The sequence below is a fragment of the Melitaea cinxia genome, chromosome 6 (assembly GCF_905220565.1).
Source record: "Melitaea cinxia chromosome 6, ilMelCinx1.1, whole genome shotgun sequence".
In the NCBI taxonomy this organism is placed as follows: Eukaryota; Metazoa; Arthropoda; class Insecta; order Lepidoptera; family Nymphalidae; genus Melitaea; species Melitaea cinxia.
The window spans coordinates 1,001,723-1,029,522 of record NC_059399.1 but is presented as its reverse complement, the minus strand read 5'-3'; the positions used below and the strand labels follow the sequence as shown (position 1 = coordinate 1,029,522).

General features: G+C 35.4%; 1 protein-coding gene across 1 annotated transcript in view; it reads right to left on the bottom strand.

Annotated features, from left to right (window-relative positions):
- Positions 1–3,925: 3,925 nt before the first annotated feature.
- LOC123654577 (neuropeptide FF receptor 2-like) overlaps positions 3,926–27,800 on the bottom strand; it is a 58,834-nt gene continuing 34,959 nt past the window's right edge. Inside the window, exons 6-9 of the mRNA XM_045590476.1 lie at positions 16,154–16,322; positions 10,493–10,608; positions 5,943–6,023; positions 3,926–4,120 (exon numbers count right to left, since the gene is read on the bottom strand). Of these exons, the coding sequence (XP_045446432.1) occupies positions 3,944–4,120; positions 5,943–6,023; positions 10,493–10,608; positions 16,154–16,322 (543 nt within the window). The 3' untranslated portion in view covers positions 3,926–3,943. The remainder of the gene's footprint in view (positions 4,121–5,942; positions 6,024–10,492; positions 10,609–16,153; positions 16,323–27,800) is intronic.

Here is a 27,800-nt window from a genome sequence, read left to right as displayed (position 1 = left end):
GTAGAGCCATGTTGCTTTATTTATCTTTCATTGTGTTATCAGGAAAAGACAAACTTTGAGCATCAAATGTCTCTTAGCAAGATAAATTGTCAACAAAGTGCTAACAGTAAGTATGCTCAAGAAGCACATTTATCCCAGAGCCTTTAATGAATAAAAAGTGATACATTCATTGGTTTCGAAGTAGGAGTATTTGTAAAAAGTTTATATATTTTCATTGACAACTAATTTTCTTACGATGTTCTCTGAATTTCAATGGACAATGTTATAGAGAAATATGTACCTAATTCTTAGGTCAATAAAGATGTTTTTCGTTTGTCGTTATGTGTACAATACAAATTGAATTTATAAGACGTTTTTCAAGTGTCACGAGAACCATTATTATCGTTGCTTGGAAGATTTCGTACAATACAAACGTCTTGTTCTACGTATCGTTGATTGCTCTCAATGAGAGAAAAATCAGATTGTATTTCTATTTTATTGAAATCGGGCTTATTTTATGAATAACCAATTTGTATTCTGAAGTCAGAATCTTGACAAAAAATCGTAATCAGAATTCTTGTGTATCGAACGTCGAGTGGGTTGAAATTAATACTGGCATTGTTTTCGAATAACAGCATTAAATTAGAAATTAAGTAATCCTTTATTCTCGTTAGTTTTGATAGGACAAAGTTTTTGCAAAGAAAATTTTAGTAAGTCGATAAATTCATAAACAAAAAATATATAGCGGTACGAAGCCCACCGGGTCAGATATATTATAATAATAATATAAAAATAACAATCAAAAATATACATACAATTCATTAGACATAAAAGGAGATTAACATTGATTGTATTACGTTTGATAATAGTTACATTAGTTAGATCTATATTACAGTCAATACGGTGCTGAGACGTGGACACTGACAAAAAGGACTAGTCCACAAGCTTAAAGTCGCTCAACGTGCAATGGAGCGGGCTGTGCTTCGGGTTTCTCTTAAAGATAGGATAGAATAATATCCGCGAGAGGACAAAATTAATCGGCTTAGGCCACAGAACTAGAAAGTTGAAGTGGCAGTGGGTTGATTACCTGTGTCACCAAATCGATGGCCGTTGGGGCAGACGTGTTCTGGAGTGAAGACTGCGTGTTGGCAAACGCAGTGTTGGACCGACGATACGTAAAATTGCCGGTGTAAGCTGATAAGTGTAGCAACATCTATCGAGCAGCAAACAAACTAGGGAACTAGAGAAAACTGACGTATTCTACATCACGCTATCAAAGTTATCTAAGTGATTGAGTATATATACAAGAACCCGACAACAACCGTCGGGGCGGTAGCCCACCAGACACTACACCGTCTGGTCGGAGGATCCTCCCTTTTCAATGGTGGATGAGGAACTCAACACCATTCCTCATACACCTCCCTTTTCGATGCCGGACGTGATTCTTCACACCTTGTTCTCCTCGCTACCAAACTGGTGACCCCGACGTGATCCTCACATCACCCCAAACCAGTTATGTGTGTGGATCTCGGAAGTGGATGGCGGAAAACAGGGAAGTTTCGAAATTGCGGAGGCATATTATCTCCAGCAGTGAACTGCGATAGGCTTAACTGACTAAGTGATTGATATTGCAGTTTTTAACGTCTAACGTTACAAAACTGTTAAAATTATTTAGCTCTTAACAGTGTCAGTTTGGCCGACTACGTTACATGTTCTCTGAGGCATGGTGAGGTTCCATTGAGTGATCCATAAGGACAGACATCCAGTATTAGGCGCCTACAAGACATACACACCACTACATCAGAACCTTTATTTAAGTTAGTATAATTTTCTTCAATTCTGATTACTATGAAGCCCCTTTCTTATACATATATGTATATTTCCAAAACGTAAACAAAACCAAATGCATGTTATAATTACTCCATAATGACATTAGTGGTTTCAAGCAACTTAATAAGCAATAAATCTCATTCGCTGTCGTACAAGTTTGAATCAGCACATTAATTACAAACTGTGAATAATTTAAATATGACAGATTACTCAATTAAGTTTCCTGAACCTTGGTTTCCCAGGAGTAATAATCGATGAATATTCAAATAAAACATATGCGATCGAATTTTGATTAAGTCGTGCAAACTTTTAAATCACTTTTGAATCGCCATTCTAAAATGGAGCAGCTCGACCAGGGAAGTGCCTCGACCTTATAGAAGATCACAGCTAAATAATACCATTTTCAAGCAGTGCTGTGATTCTGTGGTAAGTAAGATTATAAGAGCTCTTGTGGGTATTGGGGGTAGTGTTGCAGGCATCTAAAAACTATGGTCATCGCTTACCATCTGGTAATCCGTACGCTTATTTACTGACCTAGTTATAAAAAAAAAGTTACAATGCGACCATGGTAACATGTCTGTATTATGGCGCAATAATAGTGACTGCGGAAGCTAAAAACTTAGAATATTGTGAAATAAAATATCACTAACCTATAGAAATGCGTAGAGTAGCATAGGTCATCTTTCACTAAAAGTGAACTTTTCTTTAGCAGTAATATATAAATATATATTCGTATATATAAAAGGAAAGTCAACCAAAATCAACCACTCTGGTAAAGTGATGTATGTACCGTGTACCTAAATACCAATGATTTGCAGGGATGGGTATTTGTGTTTGTACAAATATTAGTTTTGCGGTTTGGTTATCTGTCCTTGTGTGTCTCCCACCGTACCATTCGGTGCTTAGTCGCATACACAGCGCACGCAACAACTTCAGACGGTTGTTAATTATACTAAACCAATTTAAAAAAAAGAAAGAGGTTCTCAATTCGATTTTTTTCTCATGTGTGTTTCCACATAACTTTTTACTGGATGTACTGATTATGATTATGATATATATTTTTCTATTCCAAAGCCTGTGCTTGTCATGTAGCGAGTGAGACCAGTAGCTTTTAGTTATTTCTAATAATACGTATTTAATATAAGAGTGATATAAAATTATCACAATAGGAAAAACTGCAAGTCACTATACATTTGATTCAAACATATGTAATATTTTTATTATCTGTAGTAAGGAAATGTAAATGTGAATGTAAAAAAAACACAAACTGACCTATTTACGTTTCAACATTTTACCTCGCTGCCTCTTAGTACTGAAATTTGAAATAAGAACAAAAGTAATACTGTAGGTCAACGTCTCTATTCAGTGTTTATTTTGAATTTCTGTGAAGCGAACAATAAGCACTGTTTGCAATTTAATTAAATTTCAATTGTAAAAGTGCTTTTTTTTAGTGTGAGTGTGTTTGCGTGTGCGTGCGTGTGTGTGTTTGTAACATATTTGCTATGTACTACTTATGCATCTCATACTCTTTGCAAACAACGACTGGTCATCGAGAAATATTTCCACGTATTTTACGGGTAATAAAATATTAAAGTCAAAACATCTCAACCAGTTTCATCCATTTAACTTGTTTTAAATATGGATCTGATTTCGGAAGTTTTCGCTGAGGAATATTCCGAGTACGAACGAATCCGAACAAATACGAGGACGCGTAAATTTTTGATGAGTCTTGACAGAACTTTCAAGAAAAGTCGTTTTTATAGCAAAGTTGGTATAAAAGCTTACGGTCCACCTGAGGGTATGCGGATGCCGCATATAAACGCCAACAACACCAGGAGTTCTGGCAGTACTTTTCGACTCCATCCCCGACTCTGCTCTGGAGAAGAGCTCTGGCTACTTTATTTCCCACAGAAACACAACACTACTTGGGAGTAGTGTAATACACTGTGATCATCTGTTACATTGAGGTGCTTTCCTAGTCAAACTACTCCAAATTTTAAGCAAGAAATTTCCAGTTATGCTTTACCTCAACGAAAGACAAACAAAAAAAATACTGAAATTAATTTTTCTGACTGTATAATAAATATAAGAGGAATGTAAAAATAAAATAAAAGTATATTTTATAATACATTTATTAACGTTTATAATCAAGGTGACCGTGGCGTTGCAACATTTCGACGGACAGCGCATGGGCGGGTGCAGTTCTACGCGACGAGCGCGTCACGTGACTCAGCTGAGTCGTGGCGCGTGGCTCTATGCGTCGCGATGCCTGCATGCCATGCGCGTGGCCGTTATGTCGTAGAGCATTCATCTGGTGAGAAAATATATGATTTAGGATGGAATTCTTAAAACTAGTAAACACGCCAAAATTAAAATTTTATGCCCATATTTAAAATGAAAAAGGCTCGTAACAGTTAATTATTAAGAGCATAGTATAATCGTAAATATTTTTTTTTTAAATTTGGTTTGAAAGTGATTAAATTGGGTCTAATCCTTGATAGAATCATTTTATAATTTGTTTAAAACTGTCTGAAATTGTCTGAATCATCTCCTGAATCGTGATGACCTGTTCCAGCGATGGAAACAGAATTATTCTGCTGGATTCTCGATATAATTTAGATTGGATAGATATCCAATCTAAATAATATATTTACATATTTCTTCTTGATTTGTCACGATGTTTTTTCTTTGTCTCCAAGAACAAAACGGATTTTAAAAACGAATTCAGGATTAAAAACTCAAAAAAAAAAAAACTAATTAACTTGTCATGTCCACAAAGACTGGAGTGTAAGACCTTTAGCAGGAACTTCCGATAAGAAAAATAAAGATTATAGTCATTTATAAGCTCAATGACGTCTTAAGCCTTTAGCCATTAATTATACTGTCGATCAGAACTGTTCAGAAGTTTGTGTCTGCAATTCACACATGGCAGAAGTGAGATTTGTGAAAAGTCGTAAGAAGGTAGGCTGTTGTGATTTGTTCTGTCGACGATGATCACGGTATCGTGAAAGAGGTCGTAAGCGACATGCAAATCGCATCGCTTACACGTTTTGGGCATGTATTCTATCTTATTCTCTCCTATACATTTATATGTGTTTCTTTCTTTATCGTGATGTATTTTCATTTCATCGATCTCTTGAATCATTCAAACTTCAAAATTATCTTCGAAACCTATCTTAACCGAGAATGTTGAGTGTGTGTAGCGTTTAATTTACATTAGGTAGCAGTAATTTTGTTTTACAGTCTTTTCGACTGTGCCTTATTTTATGGTTCTGAGTTGTAAGAAGCTTTTGCTCCGTATACTCATTGTGATAGTAAACAACTTTAACTGTCACAGTATCCTCATAGCGGATTTAATGAACGTATAACTGTTTTTACTATGTGGCTACGGTAGTAAATAATATAGCCACCTCCTCTCTTCCCATGGGCGTCATAAGAGGCGACTAAGGGATAGCACAGTTCCACTACCACCTTGGAACTTATAAAGCCGACCGATGGCGGGATAACCATACAACTGCTGGCTTTGAAATACACAGGCCGAAGACGGGCAGCAGCGTTTTCGATGCGACAAAGCCAGTCATGCGGTCACCAACCCGCCTGCCCAGCGTGGTGACTATGGACAAAACACATGAGTTCGCGCCATTTTTGGCGCAAACTTGTGGAGGCCTATGTCCAGCAGTGGACTGTAATAGGCTGAAAGGAAATGATGAAGCATTATACAGAGCTCAAGCATAAGAAAACCCGTTACTATTATAGTACCCGCAAAATTGGACACACGAGTACATGTTTTTGTATGAGGTATATAAGCCACGAGCGCAAAGAATATTATAATTATAAGCGATGAATATGAAAATAAGTAACCAAGTAATGTATTATTCGTAATATTCAATAAGAACATTAATTATCGAAAACTTTATATATTTAGAAGAACTTAAGTTTATTTTTATATTTTCATAGAATCCGAAGAAAAGAAAACAAAATTTGAAACAAAAGTGAATAATGAGAAAGTTAGGCCCTACTCCCGATGGCAGACATCATCTTGCTGTGTGTGTGCTGCCTTTTATTGAGATAATTATTACAATCGATTCATTTTGCTTTACGATATACAATATACGAAATTTAATTATACTTACTTGCAAATAACACCTCTTGTGTGGTTCATGATAAAGCTCATAGTCGCTTGAAGATCCGTCAGGCTTTTGCGTACATCTCCACTGTAATACAATATTACCTTACAGAAGTTTATCTTAAATACTATTACAATAATTAGAGGAGAAATTCGCTAAGAAAATTAGTTTTATCGTCTTGGACAACTTATATACGAATATTTTTCCAAGCTTATTACTTTCTTCGTTCGGATAATTATTATATATTATATTATATTATATATTATATATGTGTGTTCTAATTAAATTCGTTTTATTATATAATTTGCTGACATAGAACTTGTAAATTGGTATAAATTACACGAGAAATTCGGATGTATATTCTGAGAAATGCTGTCATGAAATATGTTATTTATACTTTTAATTAAACCTCGTGAATAAACCAATCTATGAGCCAAAATAAATAATATAAATGAAATAAACGATCATAAAAGAAGCAAAATAAACATTATAATTGTGTTTGCAGGCAAACAAAAAAAAAAACCGGCTTCAATTAAAATCGACAAGTAATACAACGTAGGTAGACAAAAAAATAGTCAAGTAAATACGCGTTATTAAAGATTACTCCAAAAGCTGTAATCAGATCTCGATGACATTTAAATGTAACCACATAATAAAAATTATCAAAATCGGTACATGTAGTAAAAAGTTATGCGGATTTTTGAGTTTCACTCGATTTCTCTGGGATCCCATCATCAGATTCTGATTTTCTTAAACGACGAAGTTATCCTCGAACATTAAAAATATATATATACGGTTGAATTAAGTAACCTCCTCCTTTTTTGGAAGTCGGTTAAAAATACAGTCAAACTGAGAGCCCCCTTCTTTCATATAATATAATAATAATAATAATTAGGCTGCTAGCTTTCAGGTCGGGCAACACAAGGCCAAGGATTGTGCGCTCTGTTAGAATGGCCTTCAACGGGCTAGGCATCAGCCTCGATCGGCCTGACATAACCGATAAACTAACGGAGTGCATCGACGGCCTGAAGCAGAGAATCGCAGCATGGGGAAAGCGCATTCGCAGGTATTCTGAGAGAGTTGAGCGCTTCCGACAAAATCGCCTCTTCGTGAGTGATCAGAAAAGGTTCTACAGAAAGCTGGAGAACCCGATATCGGGCTCTGCTTCCCTAAAACCGAGTACGGTTGACCTCGTCGCCTTCTGGGGCAACATATGGTCAAGGGAGGTGGAGCACGAGGAGGGCCCTTGGATTGCGGCGGTTCAGGACACATGTGCTAAAATTGAACCGATGAACCCAATTGCCATCTCTACGGAGGACGTAAGTGGTGCGATCCGGCGGGCTCCGAACTGGAAAATTTCGGGGGCCGACGGTCTGCATCACTACTGGCTAAAAGGGCTCTCAGTCTGCCATGCGACCTTGGCTCGACAATACCAAGAGGCAATAGATCGGAAGACACTCCCGAACCTTTTCACTACCGGGATCACTGACTTAGCTCCTAAGTCCACCAACACCGCAGATCCCACCAACTACCGCCCCATAACGTGTCTGACCTCCATCTATAAGACACTGACGTCCGTTTTGAGCTGTAAGATCTCACGACATATTGGTGAGTTTAATATTTTGTCTGCAGCTCAGAACGGATGTCGTGGAGGCGGTCGCGGTACAAAGAAGCTCCTTCTCATTGACTCTGTGGCGGGCCAGCTTGTCAGACGCAACCATCGGAACTTTTCGGCCGCCTGGATCGACTACAAAAAGGCTTTCGACTCGGTAACTCATTCATGGCTCCTGAGGGTCCTCAAGCTGTACAAGATTGACCAGGCAGTTCGAGACTTCCTCGGAGTATGTATGGGGTAATGGAGCACGATCCTATGTCTCCAGGGCGAGCGACTGATGGGCGCGAATGACCCAATCAGGATACGGAGGGGTATTTTCCAGGGTGATTGCCTGAGTCCACTATGGTTCTGCTTGTCCTTGAACCTTCTAAGCACCCTGCTGGAGCATTCGAGGACTGGCTTTCAGTTTCGGAGAGGAGGTACTAAAGTCTCCCACCTTCTCTACATGGACGACCTCAAATTGCTGGCAACTAACGCTGCTCGCCTGCAGGAACTGCTGAAAATCACTACGAAGTTTAGCAGTTCCATCAGGATGCAGCTTGGAGTGGATAAGTGTGCGGTCGTGCATGTGGACAGGGGTCAGGTGACTCAATCGTCGCAGCTTAGTCTCGAATTAACGTCATTCAAGACCCTTTTCGAAGCTGAATCTTACCGGTATCTGGGCATGTCACAATGGATAGGGGTGAAGGAAGTGGACATGAAACAGGCAGTTTGTGAAATCTTTTTTGGACGGCTGACAAAAGTTCTTCGGAGCTAGTTGTCTGGAGCCAACAAGGTCCGAGCCTATAACGCTTGGGTCATGCCCACTCTCTTGTACACCTTTGGCATACTCAGATGGACTCAGACCGAACTTGACGCCCTGGACAGAAGAGTCCGCACAACTATGACGTACCATCGCGTGCATCACCCTAAGTCGTCGGTCATGACACTGTACATCCCGCGGAAGTGTGGTGGTCGAGGCATGTTAAGCGCTAAGACCATGCATAACCGCGAGGTGTGCAGCCTCAGGGCCTACTTTGAGACGAGACGGGACAGCGCTTTGCATGGCGACGTTTCAATGTGTGACAAAGTACTAACCCCCCTAGCCTTGGCCAAAGAGAACTGGCAGAAACCGGCCGTACTGAGCACCTCTGACCAGGAGACCGTATGTATGGAGAAGGAACTGCATGGACGGTTCTACAAGGCGCTTCACGCGCCTCACGTGGACAGTAAGGCCTCCGTGCAGTGGCTGCGATTCGGCGACCTCTTTGGGGAAACCGAAGGTTTTGTCTGTGCAATACAAGATCAGGTGGTCAAGACGAACAACTACCGAAAGCACGTCCTGAAGGATGGCACTCCCGACTTCTGTCGAGCCTGTCGTCATCCCGGTGAGTCACTCAGGCATGTGCTTTCGGGTTGTTCCGCGCTTGCTAATACTGAGTACTTGCACAGACACAACCAAGTGGCCAAGATCCTCCACCAAGAGCTTGCTCTTATGTACGGTCTCCTGGAACAGAAGATGCCGTATTACCAATACTCACCGGTGCCAGTACTCGAACGCGACGGAGTCCGGCTCTACTGGGACCTGCCTATCGCCACAGACAGGACGATACTGGCGAACATATTTCTTATTTCATTATTCTCGGTATTTTTAGTGGACATCACCGTCCCGCATGACGAGAACCTCGTGAAAGCCGAGACTGAGAAAAAACGTAAATATCTGGATCTGGCGCACGAGATTGTCGACATGTGGGGTGTGGGGTCTGCTGAAATAATCCCTATCGTAATATCTGCCAATGGTTTGATCCCGGTTAGCGTCGCTCACCATCTGAGGCAACTGGGGATCCGGGACGGTTCGCTCGCAGCCAGGATGCAGAAGGCGGTGTTACTCGACTCGGCTAGGATTGTCCGCCGGTTTCTCAGCCTACAGCCCTAGCCCCCGGCCGTTTGATCTCCCTGCCGGGGCGTATTCCTCCACCCGCTTATATTTATATATGTAAGTATAAGTAAATTTACTATATTATTTATATAAGTAGTTATTATAATATATGTATGTATTATGTATTGGGCGGGCGGAGTGAGATTCAGTAAGATAATAATAATACTCTTTATTGTACACCATTAAAAGAAACAACAGAGAAAAAAAACATAAAATGAAAGATGTACAAAGGCGGTCTTATCGCTGAAAGAGCGATCTCTTCCAGACAACCTTTGGTTATAGGACACGAAATAGAAACTGCAGTTAGGAAGTAAACAAACGATTGGTGTGCGAATTAGAATACTCGAACAAAGTACTAATAGACAATATATAATAATAATTATAAACATATATACACGTACATATATAAATTACACACACACATATATATATATATAGTAAATATATATTATATCATAATATAATGTAGGTTTAATCCCATTCGTCTTATAATTGGTACAAAGAGTCAGCTGTCCTTCCTAGAAAAATCCAATGAGGATAATTCCAAGTCAAACGTACCAATTTAATTCATAGGATAATCCCCCACTGACGATAGGTAATTTAAAACAGTATGATAAGTACGGATAAGGGACAAAACACCAGCCCGACAATAGACGAGCCCGTTGTCAAAATTACATTGCTTTCTACCTCGAGGGTTCGATTCCCGCCTGAGTGTAATATTCATATTTTTTTAAAAAAATCGCTATATCAGTTGGCTGTTACCTATAATGGAAGCATTAAGTTGCTTACCTTAGGAACAGACGACCATGTGTGTGTGTGTGTGTGTGTTCGTATGAGTGCGTGTAAGTATGTTAAAGTTATTTAAAAAATATACGCATTCAATATTTGGCTCTAGACAGATAGCGTTTCTATTCCTTAATCTAGGAAGATGGGATAGATAGAAATATTACACGACTCCACAGTTCCCTCCAAACTGTTCACAACAGTTTAGAAAGTTTTCAAGTGATCTGAAGTTTATCTTACCGTAAATTTAGTTTGTTGACACATGGCTCGGCCGCAGAGCAATTTGTGCGCGGATCGTTGAAAGTTCCTCGTCATTAAGCAGTAGACTATTGGATTGATGGCGGAGTTCGCGTGACCTGCGGGTTTTCATTTAAATTTTTACACAATTATACTTAAAAATATTTTAATCAATATACCGTCGTCAGTCACACAATCTATACACATTTTGAAATACAAATTCGAAACATTCAATAAACAATTAAACAAACGAATTATACAATTAGCCGATAAAGTTACATCTACCCTCACATTAGGAAATCACGAACATCCATACACACACACACACCCACACACTCACACACACACCTGCACGAGTAACCCCACACAAAAGTATGTTGTATGTGTTTGTCAAGATAACTATTTGACGGATTAGTTTGCGTGACCGTATTGAACCCAATCTTTAACGTGAAGTATTGCCCTTCAATCAAACTACCACATGTAGGATAGTCAGACACCAGAAAACCGCTGTAATTTCATGTGTTCGAGCATTTTGATTAAGGGTTAATCTTAGGGTAATTTATCATAGGTAAATTTTATAATCTTTTTCGTAAAGAATTTTTAAAATTTAATAATTACTAAATTGATAGAATAATATGTAAAATGATTTCAATTCATACTAGCACTTTTCCGATTCCTTTCGATTAAGGATTGAAAGTCAAAATTCGTAATCGCGAATAAAGTCACGGATGCGGCTTCTCAATAATATCTCAATATTATAATAATATCTATAATTTTCCCCCGACGAAAGCATTTGTTAGCTAGTCAAATATAAATTTTAAACATTAAATAATTTCTGTTTAAAATACTCCTCCTTACACATCATTAACAGAAATTAATAACGAATAATTTATGAAGTGAGAGCGTATCCAAATGGCGCTGAAATGTATTATGTACAAACATAAAAAAAATGTATCAATACGCCTTGTGAAATTGACTCTATATATGTATTATATATGTACTATTATGTATTTATATATTTAAGAAAAATATATTAAAAGAGCCATTATTTTTCGTAAACACAACTTTTATTACTTAGATATATGTTTATGTTTTTGATAATGTAGATATAAATATATGTATGTATATTTGATTATTTTGTTCCTTAGTTATTTTTATACATACATATTTTCATATATCACATATTTGTATTGGCCATACAGGTGTTTGCCGTGGTCTGGGTGTTTGTGCAGTCCTTGTGGGTTTCCCCACCGTGCCTCGGAGAGCACGTTAAGCCGTCGGTCCCGGTTGTTATCATGTACACCTGATAGCGATCGTTACTCATAGTAGGGAATATATCCGCCAACCCGCATTGGAGCAGCGTGGTGGATTAAGCTCTGATCCTTCTCCTACATGGGGAAAGAGGATATAACAGGCTGAAGCGTAATATATTCATGATTTAATGACTCCGCATGTCTTCCTCCTCTAAATTCTTTCTGTAACCGTTTCTTTTCGGGTGTGGAAGAAGTTTCTGCTAGAGAGGAATAACAATATCAATTATATGTGAATCTCAATCTCTCATATATATTATAAATTTATAAAATTCTGTACGTATAGTTTTTTGTTAAATAAATAAATGTGATTGATACGACTTGCTATCTCAGTTTCAAAGAGAAATGATGGAATCTAGACTTGACGTGTTAGTCCTTTGCTGCATTTCTGAATTTTGTTACAAATTTTGAGATGTCAACTTTGATTTATGAATGAACTTAGTTTTATTATTTTCGCTTTTATTTTCGTCAACCGCTTACAATCAGGTATAACACATTCTTATTCGACACGTTAGTGGTATAAAAATAGTATTTTTTTTATGTTACTAGGTCGGCAAACAAGCGTACGGCTCACCTGATGGTAAGAGATTAGCGTAGCTTATAGACATCCGCAACACCAGAAGCATCACAAGTGCGTTGCCGACCCAATCCCCAATCCCCCCAGGATCTGTGGTCATCTTACTCACCAACAGGAACACAATACTACTTGAAAACAGTATTATTTAGCTGTGATCTTCTGTAAGGTCGACGAGGTCCCCCAGTCGGGCTGCTCCATATTTTGAGCAGGAAATTCCTGCTGTGCCCTACCTCAAGTTAATATTAATAATAAGAATCATAATAAAGCCTTTTATTTCCAAGAACCAAAAAATAGTAACATAATACATACATATAGTAATGTGTTTATAAAATATCCTTATCTCAAATATAGTTATACTTTTACCTAAAAAATATTGTCACTGAGATTGATATTTCAATTTTTATCTTTTCTCTGCTTTGAAAACATTCTAAAGAGTAACCAGTCCTAATCCCGTTTGTATAAGCCTCTTCACTAAATCCTAGGACTTAAAAATACAATGAGTTTTTCTGTAAAATACTTATTATATTATAATATAAATTGTATACCTCATACAAATGTATGGAATATAAATAGATAGAATACAAATATATAAAACAAATACAGATATATTGCCAGGCTCAATTTAATAATTGGTCAATTAGGTTTTACAACTTTACTAATACTTTTAATAAATTGTATTTGTAGTTACAAAGGTGACAAGCAAGTGTACGGTCCACATGATTGTAAGCGGCTACTGTTGTTTATGGATGCCAGCAGCTCCAGGAGCATTACAAGCGCGTTGGCGACCCTAGCCCCCCCCCCCCCGGAGCTTTGATCACCTTACTCACTACAGGAACACAACACTGCTTGAAAGCAGTATTAATTAGCTGTGATCTGCTTCAAGCGCGTTGCCGACCCTACCCCCTAACCCCCCCGGAGCTCTGATCACCTCACTCACTACAGGAACACAATACTGCTTGAAAGCAATATTATTTAGCTGTGATCTGCTTTAAGCGCGTTGTTGACCCTGCCCCCGACCATCCTCAGGAACTCTGACTACTTTAGTCACCACAAGAACACGAGACTATTCGGGAGTCGTGCTGTTCAGCTGTAATCTTCTGTAAAATTGAGTAACTTTCCCAGTCAAATTTCTTCTTCCCAGACAAAATTCTATTTCATCTTTACTTGGTTCATTTGTGCATTTTATTTATTTAATAGTTACAAATGTTTTTGTTTTTATTTATTTCAATAAAATAATTTTTCAAGTCATGTTTTCTGGACCTTCTACTTAACTACTATTATCCGAAAACGGCAAAAATGTTGAACATTACATAAAGAAATACAGCTTATATTTATAGACTTTGCAAGGTAATGAAATTATTGATGTAATTTGTTTTGAGATAGCATCTTTTATATTTCAAATTAAATAATATAAAAATGTAATATTATTATGATACGCTTGTACATATTTAATCATCTCTGCTCCACGGAAGATTTATAAGAATATAAAGATAAAGCACTTTTTTAAATTAAGTTTCTGGAATATACTAGTAGAAAAACCTGTTACGATAAACAGATGACAAATGTTTATAACAACTTCATTTTATATATTACTAGCGGTTACCCGCGGCTTCGCTCGCTAAAAATTTCATTATATTTACAAATAGATGCAACAGAAGTGGCTAGTACAATAATTTAGGAACTCCTTTCATAACCACCTTCGTTGCATATCACACTAGTACTACAAAATTACGCGCAAAGATCGCTCTCGATCAGATTTCACAGAACAATCGTATGAAAAACAGTATACCCTTAGATCTCCTTTAGCCACTTTAGCCACTTTAAGATTTCAGTAACACAAAGTAATCTCCTCCCATCATTTTCCATATCAACCAGTAGACGAATAACAATTTTTAAATCCATTCTACGCGGACATGCAATAACTAAAATCTCGTAGTTTACCGTACCACAAAACATGATTGACCTTCGTAAAACTTGCGAATTGAACTTGTTGCCCTTAGAACTCACTGATGCAGCACGATTACAGACTATGAACTACTTCTCTGCCGAACTTGAAGTTTGTAGAACAAAAAATGGTCTTTTATAAATTTTTCCATAGACATTAAACCTCCCTTAATTCGGTCCTGTTGTAACATCCGTTCTAGGTAAACGTTTATTCAATTTTAACTATATCCCTGCCTCATTTGAAGCCTGTAGCACAAACAATAAATAGTTTTTATACAAACTTACGAGAGCTTACAGACCACCTTAATCCGGGTCTGTCACAGAATTTATTCACAGCGGACGTATTTTAGCTAAGAATTACTTTTCTGCTTATCTTTACGTCAAACGGTTTTAAAGATTTCGTGATGAGTGAATTACCCGAAGGCATATAGATATGTAAAGAAAGCAATCTCATTGACAACGATTTTATGTCTTCATTTCTAAGACAGTAAAATTATTTTTATGGAGCTACTTTCTATCATTCAAAAGGATGGAGAAGATTAAATTGTAAAAGAAAAGTGTGGAAGCAACTAGGGGAGGCCTATGTCGAAGGACAACATGACAAAAGAACCGGTTACTAAAATAGTAAAAAACTGTAATTGTGTAGTGCTACTTGTCATTTTATTTACTTTATATCCATTTCACTCCTGTAATTAATGAGGTTGAAACAAAATGGTCAGTGAATAAAGGCTTTATTTATTTATTACTTTCTATCATAGAAAAAAAGTTCAGTATATTTGGAGATGAGTTAAGTGATCAAAGTTCGCGATGTTGTAATGTTCGATTCTCGCTCATAATAAATACATATATAGGTCACACATATGTTTGTTGCGTCCTGGATATTAATAATTATGTTTCTGAACCTTCGGCATAGGGGTAAGTCCTATGGGAGGCTATTGAGAGTGGGGCGTTTCTCGGCTAGCTAAAATAGAGTAGGTCCATCAAAAAATTAGGTAATATTAGCTTGCATTTGTGAAACCAATTTAGTGTACTTATTTTAACATCTGTCACTACTTGGTAAATGGCCAGAATAGAAAAAAAATTATTCACTTCAATAATGACTATTTATATATATATATATTTATTATTAAAGTAAATATACAATTAAGTATTTTAAGTATTTTGTGAATAGTTCAAGTCTCTACCTGTTACCATTTATTGACATCGAGCGAAAATAGGTAAAAAATGGCGTTTTTTGTATAGAAGCCCCCCCCCCCCCCCTTAAATATTTATTTTATTTTGTTTTTAGTATTTGTTCTTATAGCGGCAACAGAAATACATAAATCGTGAAAATTTCAACAGTCTAGCTATCACCATTCTTGAGATACAGCCAGACAGGTTGGTGACAGACAGACGGATGGACGGACAGATGGGCGGACAGCGAAGTCTTAGTAATAGGGTCTCGTTTTTATCCTTTGTGTACGGAACCCTAAAAAGCAACAACAGTAAAAAATATAATTAAACCTTGAAAGTTTAAAAAGTAGCTATTATCAAAAAAAAATTACTTCCATTACAGTTTTTTCACGCCTCACGCCCACATTTAATTTTATTAGTTACTGAAAAGGTTCAAGCATCGCCCTATGACACCCTATCCACTTACCGACTTTGCTCCCTTTAATAAACTTAGATCGAGATAGGTACGTCTAGTCAACATTGAGGGCGAGCGGGCTTGTGTGTGTGTGTGTGTGTGTTTGTGTGTGAATATGTGTGTTTGCTTGTCCGTGTTTGAGAATGTGTGGGCTTGTGTGTATCTGTATGCGTGAATCTTTTAAAATTAATTTAATAAAAACTTACCAACAAACAAAGCGTACGGTAAATACATGCTCAAGTCCTTCGGATTGACGGCGTTTATGTCCAGCAGCAGTTGCATGATATTGTACGGCAACCAGCACAAAGCGAACAGAACAGCTAATAGTAAGAGTAACCACGCAACCCGCTTCCGCTCCTTCATCAGTCTTAGACCCTGAAAGAAAGCCTATTGTATATAAAGCTTGAAAATATCAACCAAATGAATTTTGTTATAATGTCCATCCAACTTGACGAAAGATCTAAAAAGGCCTGAATATTTCAACGTATTAGCTAGCCTTCCAACATATTTGGAATATTACTAAATTTTAGGTTTAACTGCTTATCTGTATAATGGCTCATTGATTAAAGCATATTATGATTATTTATAAGAAACTAGCTGACTCGGCAAACGTTGTCTTGCCGCTAAACGCTATTTAAAAATAGGGGTATTTTAGGTAGTAGAAAAGAAGGGTGAAAATATAGGGGTGTATGTATTTTGCAACACTAAATCATAATAAAATAAAAAATAAATAATTTATCTCAAAATTAAAAAAAATTAGGGCTGGACTAACCTTAACATTTAGGGGGATGAAAAATAGATGTTGTTCGATTCTCACCTACCAAATATGCTCACAAAATTTCATGAGAATCGGTCAAGCCGTTTCGGAGGAGTTTAACAACAAACACCGCGACACGAGAATTTTATGTATATATTAGATAATATAAGAATTAATAGGTAAGAATGAAGGTCGAACATGTTGGTGTGTTTAGAAATTCTAAATTTGTGTATATATATGTGTGTTTTTTTTTGAAGTTATGCTTGTTTTGATGAGAGTAAATTTTATGATGCGCGCGCACACCATCACAAAAAACCGACACCCTGAAGTTAGCTAGTCAACGAAGAAGATGTTAGCAACGTGAAGTTAGCTAGCCAATGAAGTATGACCTCTTACGTGCGTACATAACTACACATACACACACACACACACACTTTTTTGTGTAGAATGTTTTTGCGTATTTTTTTGGAACTAAGTTCCTTATGGGACGTTGCGGAGGGATAGTCGGCAAAAAACGGCCGTATCGTTAAAAAAGCGTAAGATTTTTATGGCTAGTCTATGTATGATGGCTATACAGTGTCTAATGTATAGTCTGCGTGATGACTGTTATTATTATTGCAGTTTTCTATTATTATTATATCATCGAATAGTTATTATATTTTTATAAATCATTATAAATAAAATAAAAGTGTTAAGGTAATTTTGTAAATTAGTTTTTTCAATCGATAGAAAAATCATAATAAAAAATGTATGCCCAAATAATTATTTTCTTTATACCTCGAATAGAACTTGAAATTTGTATTTTATAATACGGAACTTCGTCCCTATCAGATGTTCCACAATACCATACGGTTTTTTTTTTAATTTTGAGGTGGTACAAAGTCTGCCGAGCTAGTCAAGTATGTTTCTATTCAACTTTTTACTTATTTACGCATATAAAACGTCTGTTATACTTCCGCTATACCATAGACAGAGTCGATAAAGTAAAATGAAAATAAGTTTAAAGTTAGTTTAAAGTTTTTACTAAACGAATTAAATAGCTTAAGCTTATTATAAGATCCAGAATTGTATTAATCGGGGATATAATGTGGTAATTTAGTGACGCTGCCAGAGTAGAAATTTTTTCGTGTTCCTTAGAAGGACCGGACCAGGCATGCCCGATCTGGACCGGATAAGGTATGTAACGCAGAAGATTCGTCTGGACCTGATCAGGATGAGATTAGATTTCCTGATCAGGTCCAGATCAATCATCTGCGTTATAGGTATACCTTGCCTGGTGCGGGTCAGGTATGCCCGGTCCGTTCCTTTTAAAAAACACGAATGTATATTCTTTAAAAAATTGTTTAATAAAAAAAAGCGAATTGATATTATAAATATGTTACTTAACAAAATTATTATTATCTTTATTTCCATTTACTTTCCAATGTATTATTTATTTTTGTTTTTACTTTAAATATCAATTATTTTCATAATATATATCATATTTTCAGCCAATTATATTCCGAATTGGACTGAACAAAATAGTTCTTAAAAAGTATTCCCTATATAATTTCTATTTGATTACAAAATAAATTATCAATAAAGTAGTTAGCAATACCACTTATACAAACAAAATAATTTAAATTTTACTAACTATTGTAAAAAAAGGTAACACATTCTTTAATCTAAACTTAATATTATTTTATGTGTGGGCGCTGTAATATGCATATGTAAAACGAAATTAAGGAAACGTCAGAACACTGCAGCCGGTTTTACGTTCATTTGAATAAAAATGAATATTTAGCTTAAGGCTAGAAACAGAAAGTGAGCTATTTATTATATTATATTTTACATTTCCGGTCTGGTTGTATGTTCTTGTGTGTCTCCCCACTATGCCTCGGAAAGCACGTTAAGCTGTCGGTACTAGTTGTTATCATATCGTCCAGTTCTTCTCCTAGATGTACTAGATGGATATGACCAGCAGTAGGATGTGACAAGCTGAGTCGTGAAACATAACTATTTTTAACATATTACACATCTGATCTCAAATCTACAGAACGAATGACCTCGTTACGTTTTTTTTAAGTCATATACCACAAGCCAAAGCCCTATAGGGTCCCGATAGATGTCGTTATTTGATTGGTTTATTTAGCATTTGATATGGTATTAATCATTTTCTTAGACTAGTAAGCCATCTTTGTGCCTATTTAGACAGTCGATCTGAAGGAGTAAGCTCTAGTCGTGCGACAGAGCTGACATACATACACTACATAATAATACATATATTTATAAATGTTTACATATAGTTATATCCAAACTCAGAGCGGGACAGGGTCACTATAAACTGCGCCAACGGGCGAGTCCGAAAAATCAGCAGATTAGATCAATAGAATACTATACGGAAGCTACGTGCCTAGAATATTTTGATTGCTATTCGGATATTATGTTAATTGGATATCCGTGCTGGCATTTCAAATCCGAATTCGTAAGAAAAAATATATTTTCTGCTGGGTGTTGAAGAATGTTCCTTCAATTGTAATAACATAATATTATAAATCAGAAAACAGATTATAAAGAGATACCTATTTTACAAGTTAATCATGAATAAGCCTGGTGTATTGATTCAAGGTACAGGTTAAATTGATACTTTCTGTAGATGTGATACAAAATCTAATACTACTAAACGAGCAATTCTTATATGTGCGAGTATAATCTGAATCTCGGAAACGGCTCAAACGATTTTCATGAAATTTAGTATGTAGATAAATCAATTTAGCTGGGATTCATTTCTAGAAAATGTCGTTTTATCCCTGTTTTTAGGTAATGAAAACTAGTAAAAGTATTTGTACAAATACCACCCATAAACCATCGGAGTTTAAGTGCCTTTAAGCACCACTACACCAGAGCGGTTATACTATACTAATTCATATAATTCTGTGCTGTTATAGATGTATGTGTGTACGTATGTATGTGTATATATGTATGTATGTAAGTAGTGTGTGTGTAAATGTATATGTATGATATCTATATGTATCTATGTAAGTGTATGTATTTATACCTGTAAGTATGTAATATATTAAAGTTCTTTAGCTATTACGTTATTAATTCTTGCACTGTGTTCCCCGCTATATGACACTCTCTCTCATGACCATTGGTTGACTGGAAGAGATCTCTTCTAGAGATAAGTCCACCTTTGCCATCAACTTTATGTATAATTTTTCTGTACATTATTTTTAGTGCAATAAAGTATATAAATATAATTACTGTTATATCAATAGAAGTTATTATATAAATAATTAAATAAATAATTATATCAATAATAACTGTTACTGATGTAATATATTGTTTGTTGAAAATGTATTTATCCATAAAAAGTGTAGTTGTAAACTTTGGATAAAGAACTCAATTATTTTGTTTTGAAATTGTCCATTAAGTGAGATAATAAGAGATTCATATTGATAATGATAAAAAAAATCGGAAAAATGTACTCATTATAATGAAACATCTTTTTCGGATTTTATCGCGGTTTATTAGGTTTTCATATTTTTCATTCGAAAAAGTTGTTTCATTGTAATGAGTGAAATTCGCGTAAATATTAGAAAACTTTATTCAGCTAAAACGATTTTTGCCAAATGACAAAATAATGAACAAGAAAATATTTATACGTTCATAATTGTATTATTCGTATATGCTTATGGTAATGTCTCTTTTGAAAAAAACCCACAAATATTTTAAATACGAAAGTTTGGGAGCATCGATGTACATATGTAGATCTATATTGTAAGTTTCTTACTTTTTCACGCAAAAATTAATATACCGATTTTAACCAAAATCGGTACGTAGATAGCTGAAGATCTAAAATAATAAATATGCTAACATTATATCCCGAAATTCTTATGGTACCAGAAATAACGTGAGGAAAAACCCTCCGACTAGAAAAAAGGTCAGGCTCAACCAGATCATGTATCTGGACCGGATCAGGATAGAATGAGGCATGCCAGATCCGGCAAGCTCTATCAGGACCAGGTCTGGTCCAGGCAAGGATAGCCTGATGTAAAATATAATTAAGTATCTCATCACATCCTGATCCGGTCCAGACCAATCATCTGCGTTACATGCCTTATTTAGTCCTGATCGGGCATGCCTGGTCCGGTCCTTCTAAGAAAGACGAAAAAATTTCTACTCGGGCCGTAGCGCAGCTAGTAAAAAAGTGTGTGTGTGTGTGTGTTTATGTACGCACGTAAAAAGTTATACTTCGGCTAGCTAACTTCTTCTTCGTTGACTAGCTAGCTTCAGGCTGTCAGTTTTTTTGACAGTGTGCTCGCGCATCGTAAAAAATTACTCTCATAATTTTTCCCTAAGTTGGCAAAAGAAGTATAATGTCAAAATATAAATAAAGGCACTGTTTTCCTGTGTTTTATTATTTTTATATAAACCAGTTAGTTTTTTTCAATAAATAAGCTTACCGATATCCATCATTTCAGCCTATCACAGTCCACCACTGCTGGACATAGACCTCCACAAGCTCGCACCAAAAATGGCGTGAACTCATGTGTGTTGCTCATAGTCACCACACTGGGCAGGCGGGTTGGTGACCGCAGGGCTTGCTTTGTCACACCTAAGACGCTGCTGCCCGTCTTCGGCCTGTGTATTTCAAAACCAGCAGTTGGATGGTCATCCCGCCATCGGTTGACTTTTTAAGTTCCAAGGTGGTAGTGGAACTGTGTTATCCCTTAGTCGCCTCTTACGACACCCACAGAAAGAGAGGGTGTGGCTATATTCTTCCTTGCCGTAACCACACAGTACAGATATTAACACTGGCGTAAAATTTGCTTTACTAATACTTTATAAAAAGTGGACTATTAATCTACCACTGCCGAAATTCTGCTACGAAGCTAGGTGATCAATTGTGAGTTTTAATTTCAAATATAAATTTCCAAGGATTTCTTTTGTAATGTACAGCTTTTCTTGCGATGTTCTAAATGAGATAAATGTGGGGTTCAGCTCAATAAGGATCTAACAGTTATGAAAAAAATTTTGAAACGCAAAACTTGCAAAGTAAGAAATTTACAAATTGAATTAAAGCTTGCTATAAAACTTGCACAAAACAAACACCGTATAAAATATCTTAATATTTAATTGTTTAAAAACGAAGTAAAAGTATTGAGAGATATAATATTTATATTTAACTGAGGTAGGGCACAGCAGGAATTTCCTGCTCAAAATATGGAGCAGCCCGACTGGGGTAGTACCTCGACCTTACAGAAGATCACAGCAAAATAATACTGTTTTCAAGCAGTATTGTGTTCCTGTTGGTGAGTAAGGTGACCAGAGCACCTGGGGGGATTGGGAATTGGGTTGGCAACACGCTTGCGATGCTTCTGGTGTTGCAGGCGTCTATAAGCTACGGTAATCGCTTACCATCAGGTGAGCCGTACGCTTGTTTGCCGACCTAGTGACATAAAAAAAAAAATTTATTTATTTTTATTTATTTTATACTTTATTGTACACCACAAATATATTACAAACAAAGCATAAAGATAGTTACAGACAGTGAAGTACAAAAATATTACACGAATTTAAAAATGCGTTACACAGTTACGCACAACACATCTTCAATCACATTGTTGATTTTGTTTTTAGCTATCTTTCAATTTCGTCTTGCAAGTATTATGTGTACACCATGTACAATACACGTCACATAAGGCAACCGATATCTAAAATGCAAATTTACACCACGGTCCACGAACTCAAAAGCTTTGAGAATGTTGGATGTTAGATGGCGCAAACAACTCCATTTGTCTTTATTGTGAAATTCTCAAAGGACAGTGGTAACTGGAAGTTCAGTCGATTGTAGAAAGATGAAACAAAGTTAACATTACCGATATTCGTTATAAGAAAACCAAGGGCCGTTTTTAACCGACTTCAAAAAAAGGAGGAGGTTACTCAATTCGACCGTATATATTTTTTTTTTTTTTTATGTATGTTCGGAGATAACTTCTTCGTTTATGAACCGATTTTGATAATTCTTTTTTTGTTGGAAAGGAGATATCCATAGTTTGGTACCATGATAAGGAAACCAGGATCTGATGATGGAATCCCAGAGAAATCGAGGGGAACTTTCAAAAATCGTAAGGGCGACTAGTAAATTTAATCATGTTTTCATTAAGTACTATAAAGCACTACTATTTAATAAAGGTCTGGAGTCGATCTGATGATGGAGAAGAGAGATAGTCGAGGGAACTCTTCAACAATTTATAGCAATTACCTACTTTTTGAACTTAATTCGTTTCTATTGATGAGAACTTTGCACCTGTATGAGTTATAAGTGCCATTACAGTCTGATGATGGAGACAAAAGATAGTCGAGGGAACTCTTTAACGATTTATAGCAATTACCTGCTGTTTGAACTAAATTCGTTTCTATTGATGAGAACTTTGCATATGTATGAGTTATAAGTGCCATTTCAGTCTGATGATGCAGACGAAAGATAGTCGAGGGAACTCTTCAACGACTTATAGCAATTACCTGGTGTTTGAACTTAATTCGTTTCTATTGATGAGAACTTTGCACCTATATGAGTTACAAGTGCCATTACAGTCTGATGATGGAGACGAAAGATAATCGAGGGAACTTTTCAACGATTTATAGCAATTACCTGCTGTGTGGTCATCTATGTCGCAGGACCAGGTTTGATGATGGAGCCCATAAACACTCGAGGGAATTTCTCAACAATTTACAGCAGTTACCTTTTGCTGTTTGACGACCGCATTGATATAATGGTGCATGTGCCGTGTCGGCGGCGCCTAAATACCGACGGTCGCGGGTTCTATTCCCGCTCGGAGTGGATATTTATGTTTATACAAATATTTATTTTCGGTCTAGTTGTTAATCCTTGTGGTTCTCCCAACCTAGCCTCAGAGAACACGCTAGGCTGTCAATCCCGGTTGTTATTACGTACACCTGATAGCGAACTTTACTCATAGTATGTCGACGCGTTAGCGCAGCGGTCACAGCACCGGCTGTTGCGCTATCGTTAGTGGGTTCAATCCCCGCGCACGACAGACATTTGTATTGGCCATATAGATGTTTATCATGATCTGGGTGTTTGTGCTTGTGTATTGTGTATGTTTTCGAACCCCCGACATAAGAGAAAAAGCATCCTTGCTAGATCTTCCCATCACTAAAAATTGTAAAATAAAATAATTTTTAACAAAAAAAAAACCGACTTCAAAAAGGAAACTAAAAAGTGAAAAATAAATTTACTTAGTACAAAGTAATTCGTATTTTGATTTAGTTAATCAGAAATGATTAAATAAATATTTTATAATTTTGAAGTTGGTGCCAAGTAAATACTACAACAACCTGGCTACAATAACAAATACAAACAACACACACACACAACAAACAAGTACAAAAAATATTATTAGATATGTCAAAACAATAACAGAATAATAACAGTATTCAACCTAATAGTCAATGAAACAAATTATGAAAGAAAACTGAATACAACTTACGAGTAGATACTAGAGTAGTTATTGTTTTACTTGGCACCGACTTCAAAATTATAAAATATTTATTTAATCATTTCTGATTAACTAAATCAAAATACGAATTACTTTGTACTAAGTAAATTTATTTTTCACTTTTTAGTTTCCTTTTTGAAGTCGGTTTTTTTTTTGTTAAAAATTATTTTATAACTAGGTGTGAATAAAATTTATCCTGGAAATAAGTTACGATTACACTTAACTTTTTATGGTGAAAGAGAATAATACACCAAAATACCTTATCTGTTGGATATCGTCATCCGTCAAATAGCGTTATCCGCAAACGGTGAAACAGACCCTTAGTGTCTGATTATAAATACTAAATTGGGAGTCAATATTGTTTCACTTAACTTATTGGAACCCACATAGCAGTAGGCATATTCTAGATAATTTTCATTTATTTTTATACTACTGGCATAGTACAGTAACCTGTGTTCGTTTACCATCATGCGGTTCGCTTGTTTGCCACCTTTGTAAAAAAAAAAACAAATAATCTTTCGTTACGCTTATGGTAAGTTGTTTCCATAGATTCTGAACGTTTCCAATTACCACTGACCGTCTTCAAGAGCTGGCTACCTCACTAAAGTAACACAACATTACTTGGGACCGCTATTATTTCGTGTGATTCAAAATCAAAATAATTCTATATAAATAGGGTTCAAAAGCATCTTCAAAACGTAATTTTATAAATTAAAATTTTAATTAATTTTAAAGTGGAGATACCACCGATTCGGAACGCAGATTATGAAGAGGGAAACTCCGCAGTTACTCTTTAATATATATATAATTCTGTAAGGTTGAGGTGCCATCGCAGTCGGGCTTCTCTAGAATTTAAGAAAGATATTTTCCGCTCTCTCCTACCTCATACAAACGCCTATCTTTCTACAAACAAGTCAATAATGGTAAGTTCTACATTAAGTGTTTTTAAAACAGCAATTGTTGATTTTCATACCGATTCTTTTAGTATAATCTACATTCTGAGTTGGTCATAACATCATATTATATTCATTTTTTTGAAATAAATAATAATAATTGCATTATAAACATGAGAAGGAATAACAAAATTGTAACTCCAAGTCTCCGACTGCGCAAAGTAAACGTCTCCTTTCTGGGTTATGGTATTCGCATGTATAATAAAATCCCACAAACAATTTTGGAATTTTCTCGAGATAAATTTAAAGTTTTTATTAAAAATAATAGATAAAGCTTATTATTCGGTGCAGGATTACATAGTTGATAAAGATGTGTGGACTTAGTGACGCTGTATTTTATGCAACATGTTACTAATTTTGTACTAAAATACAGTTTATATTACTTTTACGCTACCACTACGCTATATTACTTTTACAAAAATAATAATTTATTTTTAAAGTTTCAATTTGTAAAATGACGATTCGAAAGTGCTCTTGGGACCTATTTGAATAAAGCTGTTATTGATTTTGATTTTGATGAAATACATATAAGAATAATATATAAATATACGTACCTATAAAAAAACATAAATATTACATAGCAAAAAAAAAACCTATAGCAAAGTATTATAAGGTCTTTTCGTTAAAGATATTTTACATGAAACCTAGGGGCAGAGAAGGTCGAATACCTCATAATAGTGTCAGTATGGGGGTACAAATTACAATATATATATAAATCATTTGCTGTTCGTTTGTCTCACTAAAACTCAAGAATGGCTAATTTTGATCTTAGAATATTTGTTAAAGTTCAGGATGATTTAAACGGTGAGAGATAATAAGTAGCGGAAAATACCAAAACCGACAATTTTTTTCGAATACAAAACGTTAGTTAGCTCTTTGCTTAGTGGCTTGTCAGTTTGACACATATTTTTTCGCCAATGCCACGTGGGATACAAAACGTTCCTAGCTGTAAACCATCTGAAGTCTGTTGTCAAAAAATATTTGTCAATTGGCTGTCAAATATTTATAGGTGCGTTCAGAAGGTCTTTTGTCCATATTTTTCACAAATTATTGTTGGTGATATGAAGTTAAACGGGTCATCTATTATAAGATAAAAATAAAACAACATACTTACGCCTACACATATACATACAAACATTAATTTTAATATTTAAATAAAAGATATGATATGATATTGTAAAATAAGTATTTCAAAGTTCTTCGAAGCCTGTCAACATAAGGACCGGGGTGTACACGGTGAAGATCTTTTTTTTTTATATTTGAAAACCTCTTTGTAACACACGTTTATTTTATACTCGAAATAGAAATATTGTAGTAAAGAGATAAGTATTTTCTATTTTATTCGAAATTCTGAGCGTCTTATGACAGAAAATATGTTGCCAGGCTACTGTCTGGTGACTGAGTTTCATTGAATATTAATTTTTAGATAAATTATTATTTTATTCTTTATTTTATTCTTTATTTTCACCATTCTACCACCAACCCATATTTTTAAATAGCGTTTAAAAGAACGAATAGCGAATAAAGACAACGTTTACCGAGTCAGCATAATAATATTTTAATTTTATTTCTTCACAAAAATTTTAAAATGCTACATTAATGAATAATTGTGTGCTCGCATACGAAAAAACTGACTTCAATTACATCGACAAGTAATACAACGTAAGTAGACGAAACAAATTAACAAACGCACTAGTCGTCACTACGATTTTCGAGGGTTTCCCTCGATTTCTCTGGGATTCCATCATCAGATCTTGGTTTCCTTACCGTGTATTGTATGGTGATATTTATGGCATTCCTTATCACTTGGGATGGGAGATATCCTTTCCAACAAAAAAATAATTATCAATCGGTCATAAAAGACGAAGTTATCCCCGAACATGGAAAAAAAATATATGTATACCGTCGAATTGAGTAACCTCCTCCTTTTTTGAAATCGGTTAGTGAAAACTTTTGTAATAGTGAGATATAGAGTCAAGTTGGTTTGCTAAATCCTACTAATTATTCAATACCTGTGATCTATGTTTGTTTGTAATAAGGTTTAAACGTTAGCATTACTTTTTTATGATTTTATATTTAAATTTCTTAATTCTATTAATTGTCGTATGTGAGTAAGTAAGCCGTAATCAAAATAATGAAACAGCTAACATATACATAATTATATGACATGAGCTGTAAATGCTGTACAGATCTAGTCAAATTCTAAAATATCGCATCGCAATTGTTTTATTCACGATTCAGCCTGTAATATCCTACTGCTGGGCATAGGCCACGTTCTCCATATTGTTTTATTATTTGTGTGCTAAAATACATTTTGTGAATTTATCAAGTAAAAATTAGAAATGTAACTCTAGATATATATATATATATATATATATATATATATATATATATATATATATATATATATATATATATATATATATATATATATTATATATTGTTATATATTTATTGTTATAACACGGATAGATAATTAGATATGAAAAGCTTTTGGAAAAAAAACACCGTTTATATAGTACTATTTTTTATATCACTTATTGTTTTTAAAGCAAAAATTTATTATTTATAAATATTCAACTAAACAAAAACAAATTAATTATTATATAAAATAATTAAAGAAATCCAAAAATCATAT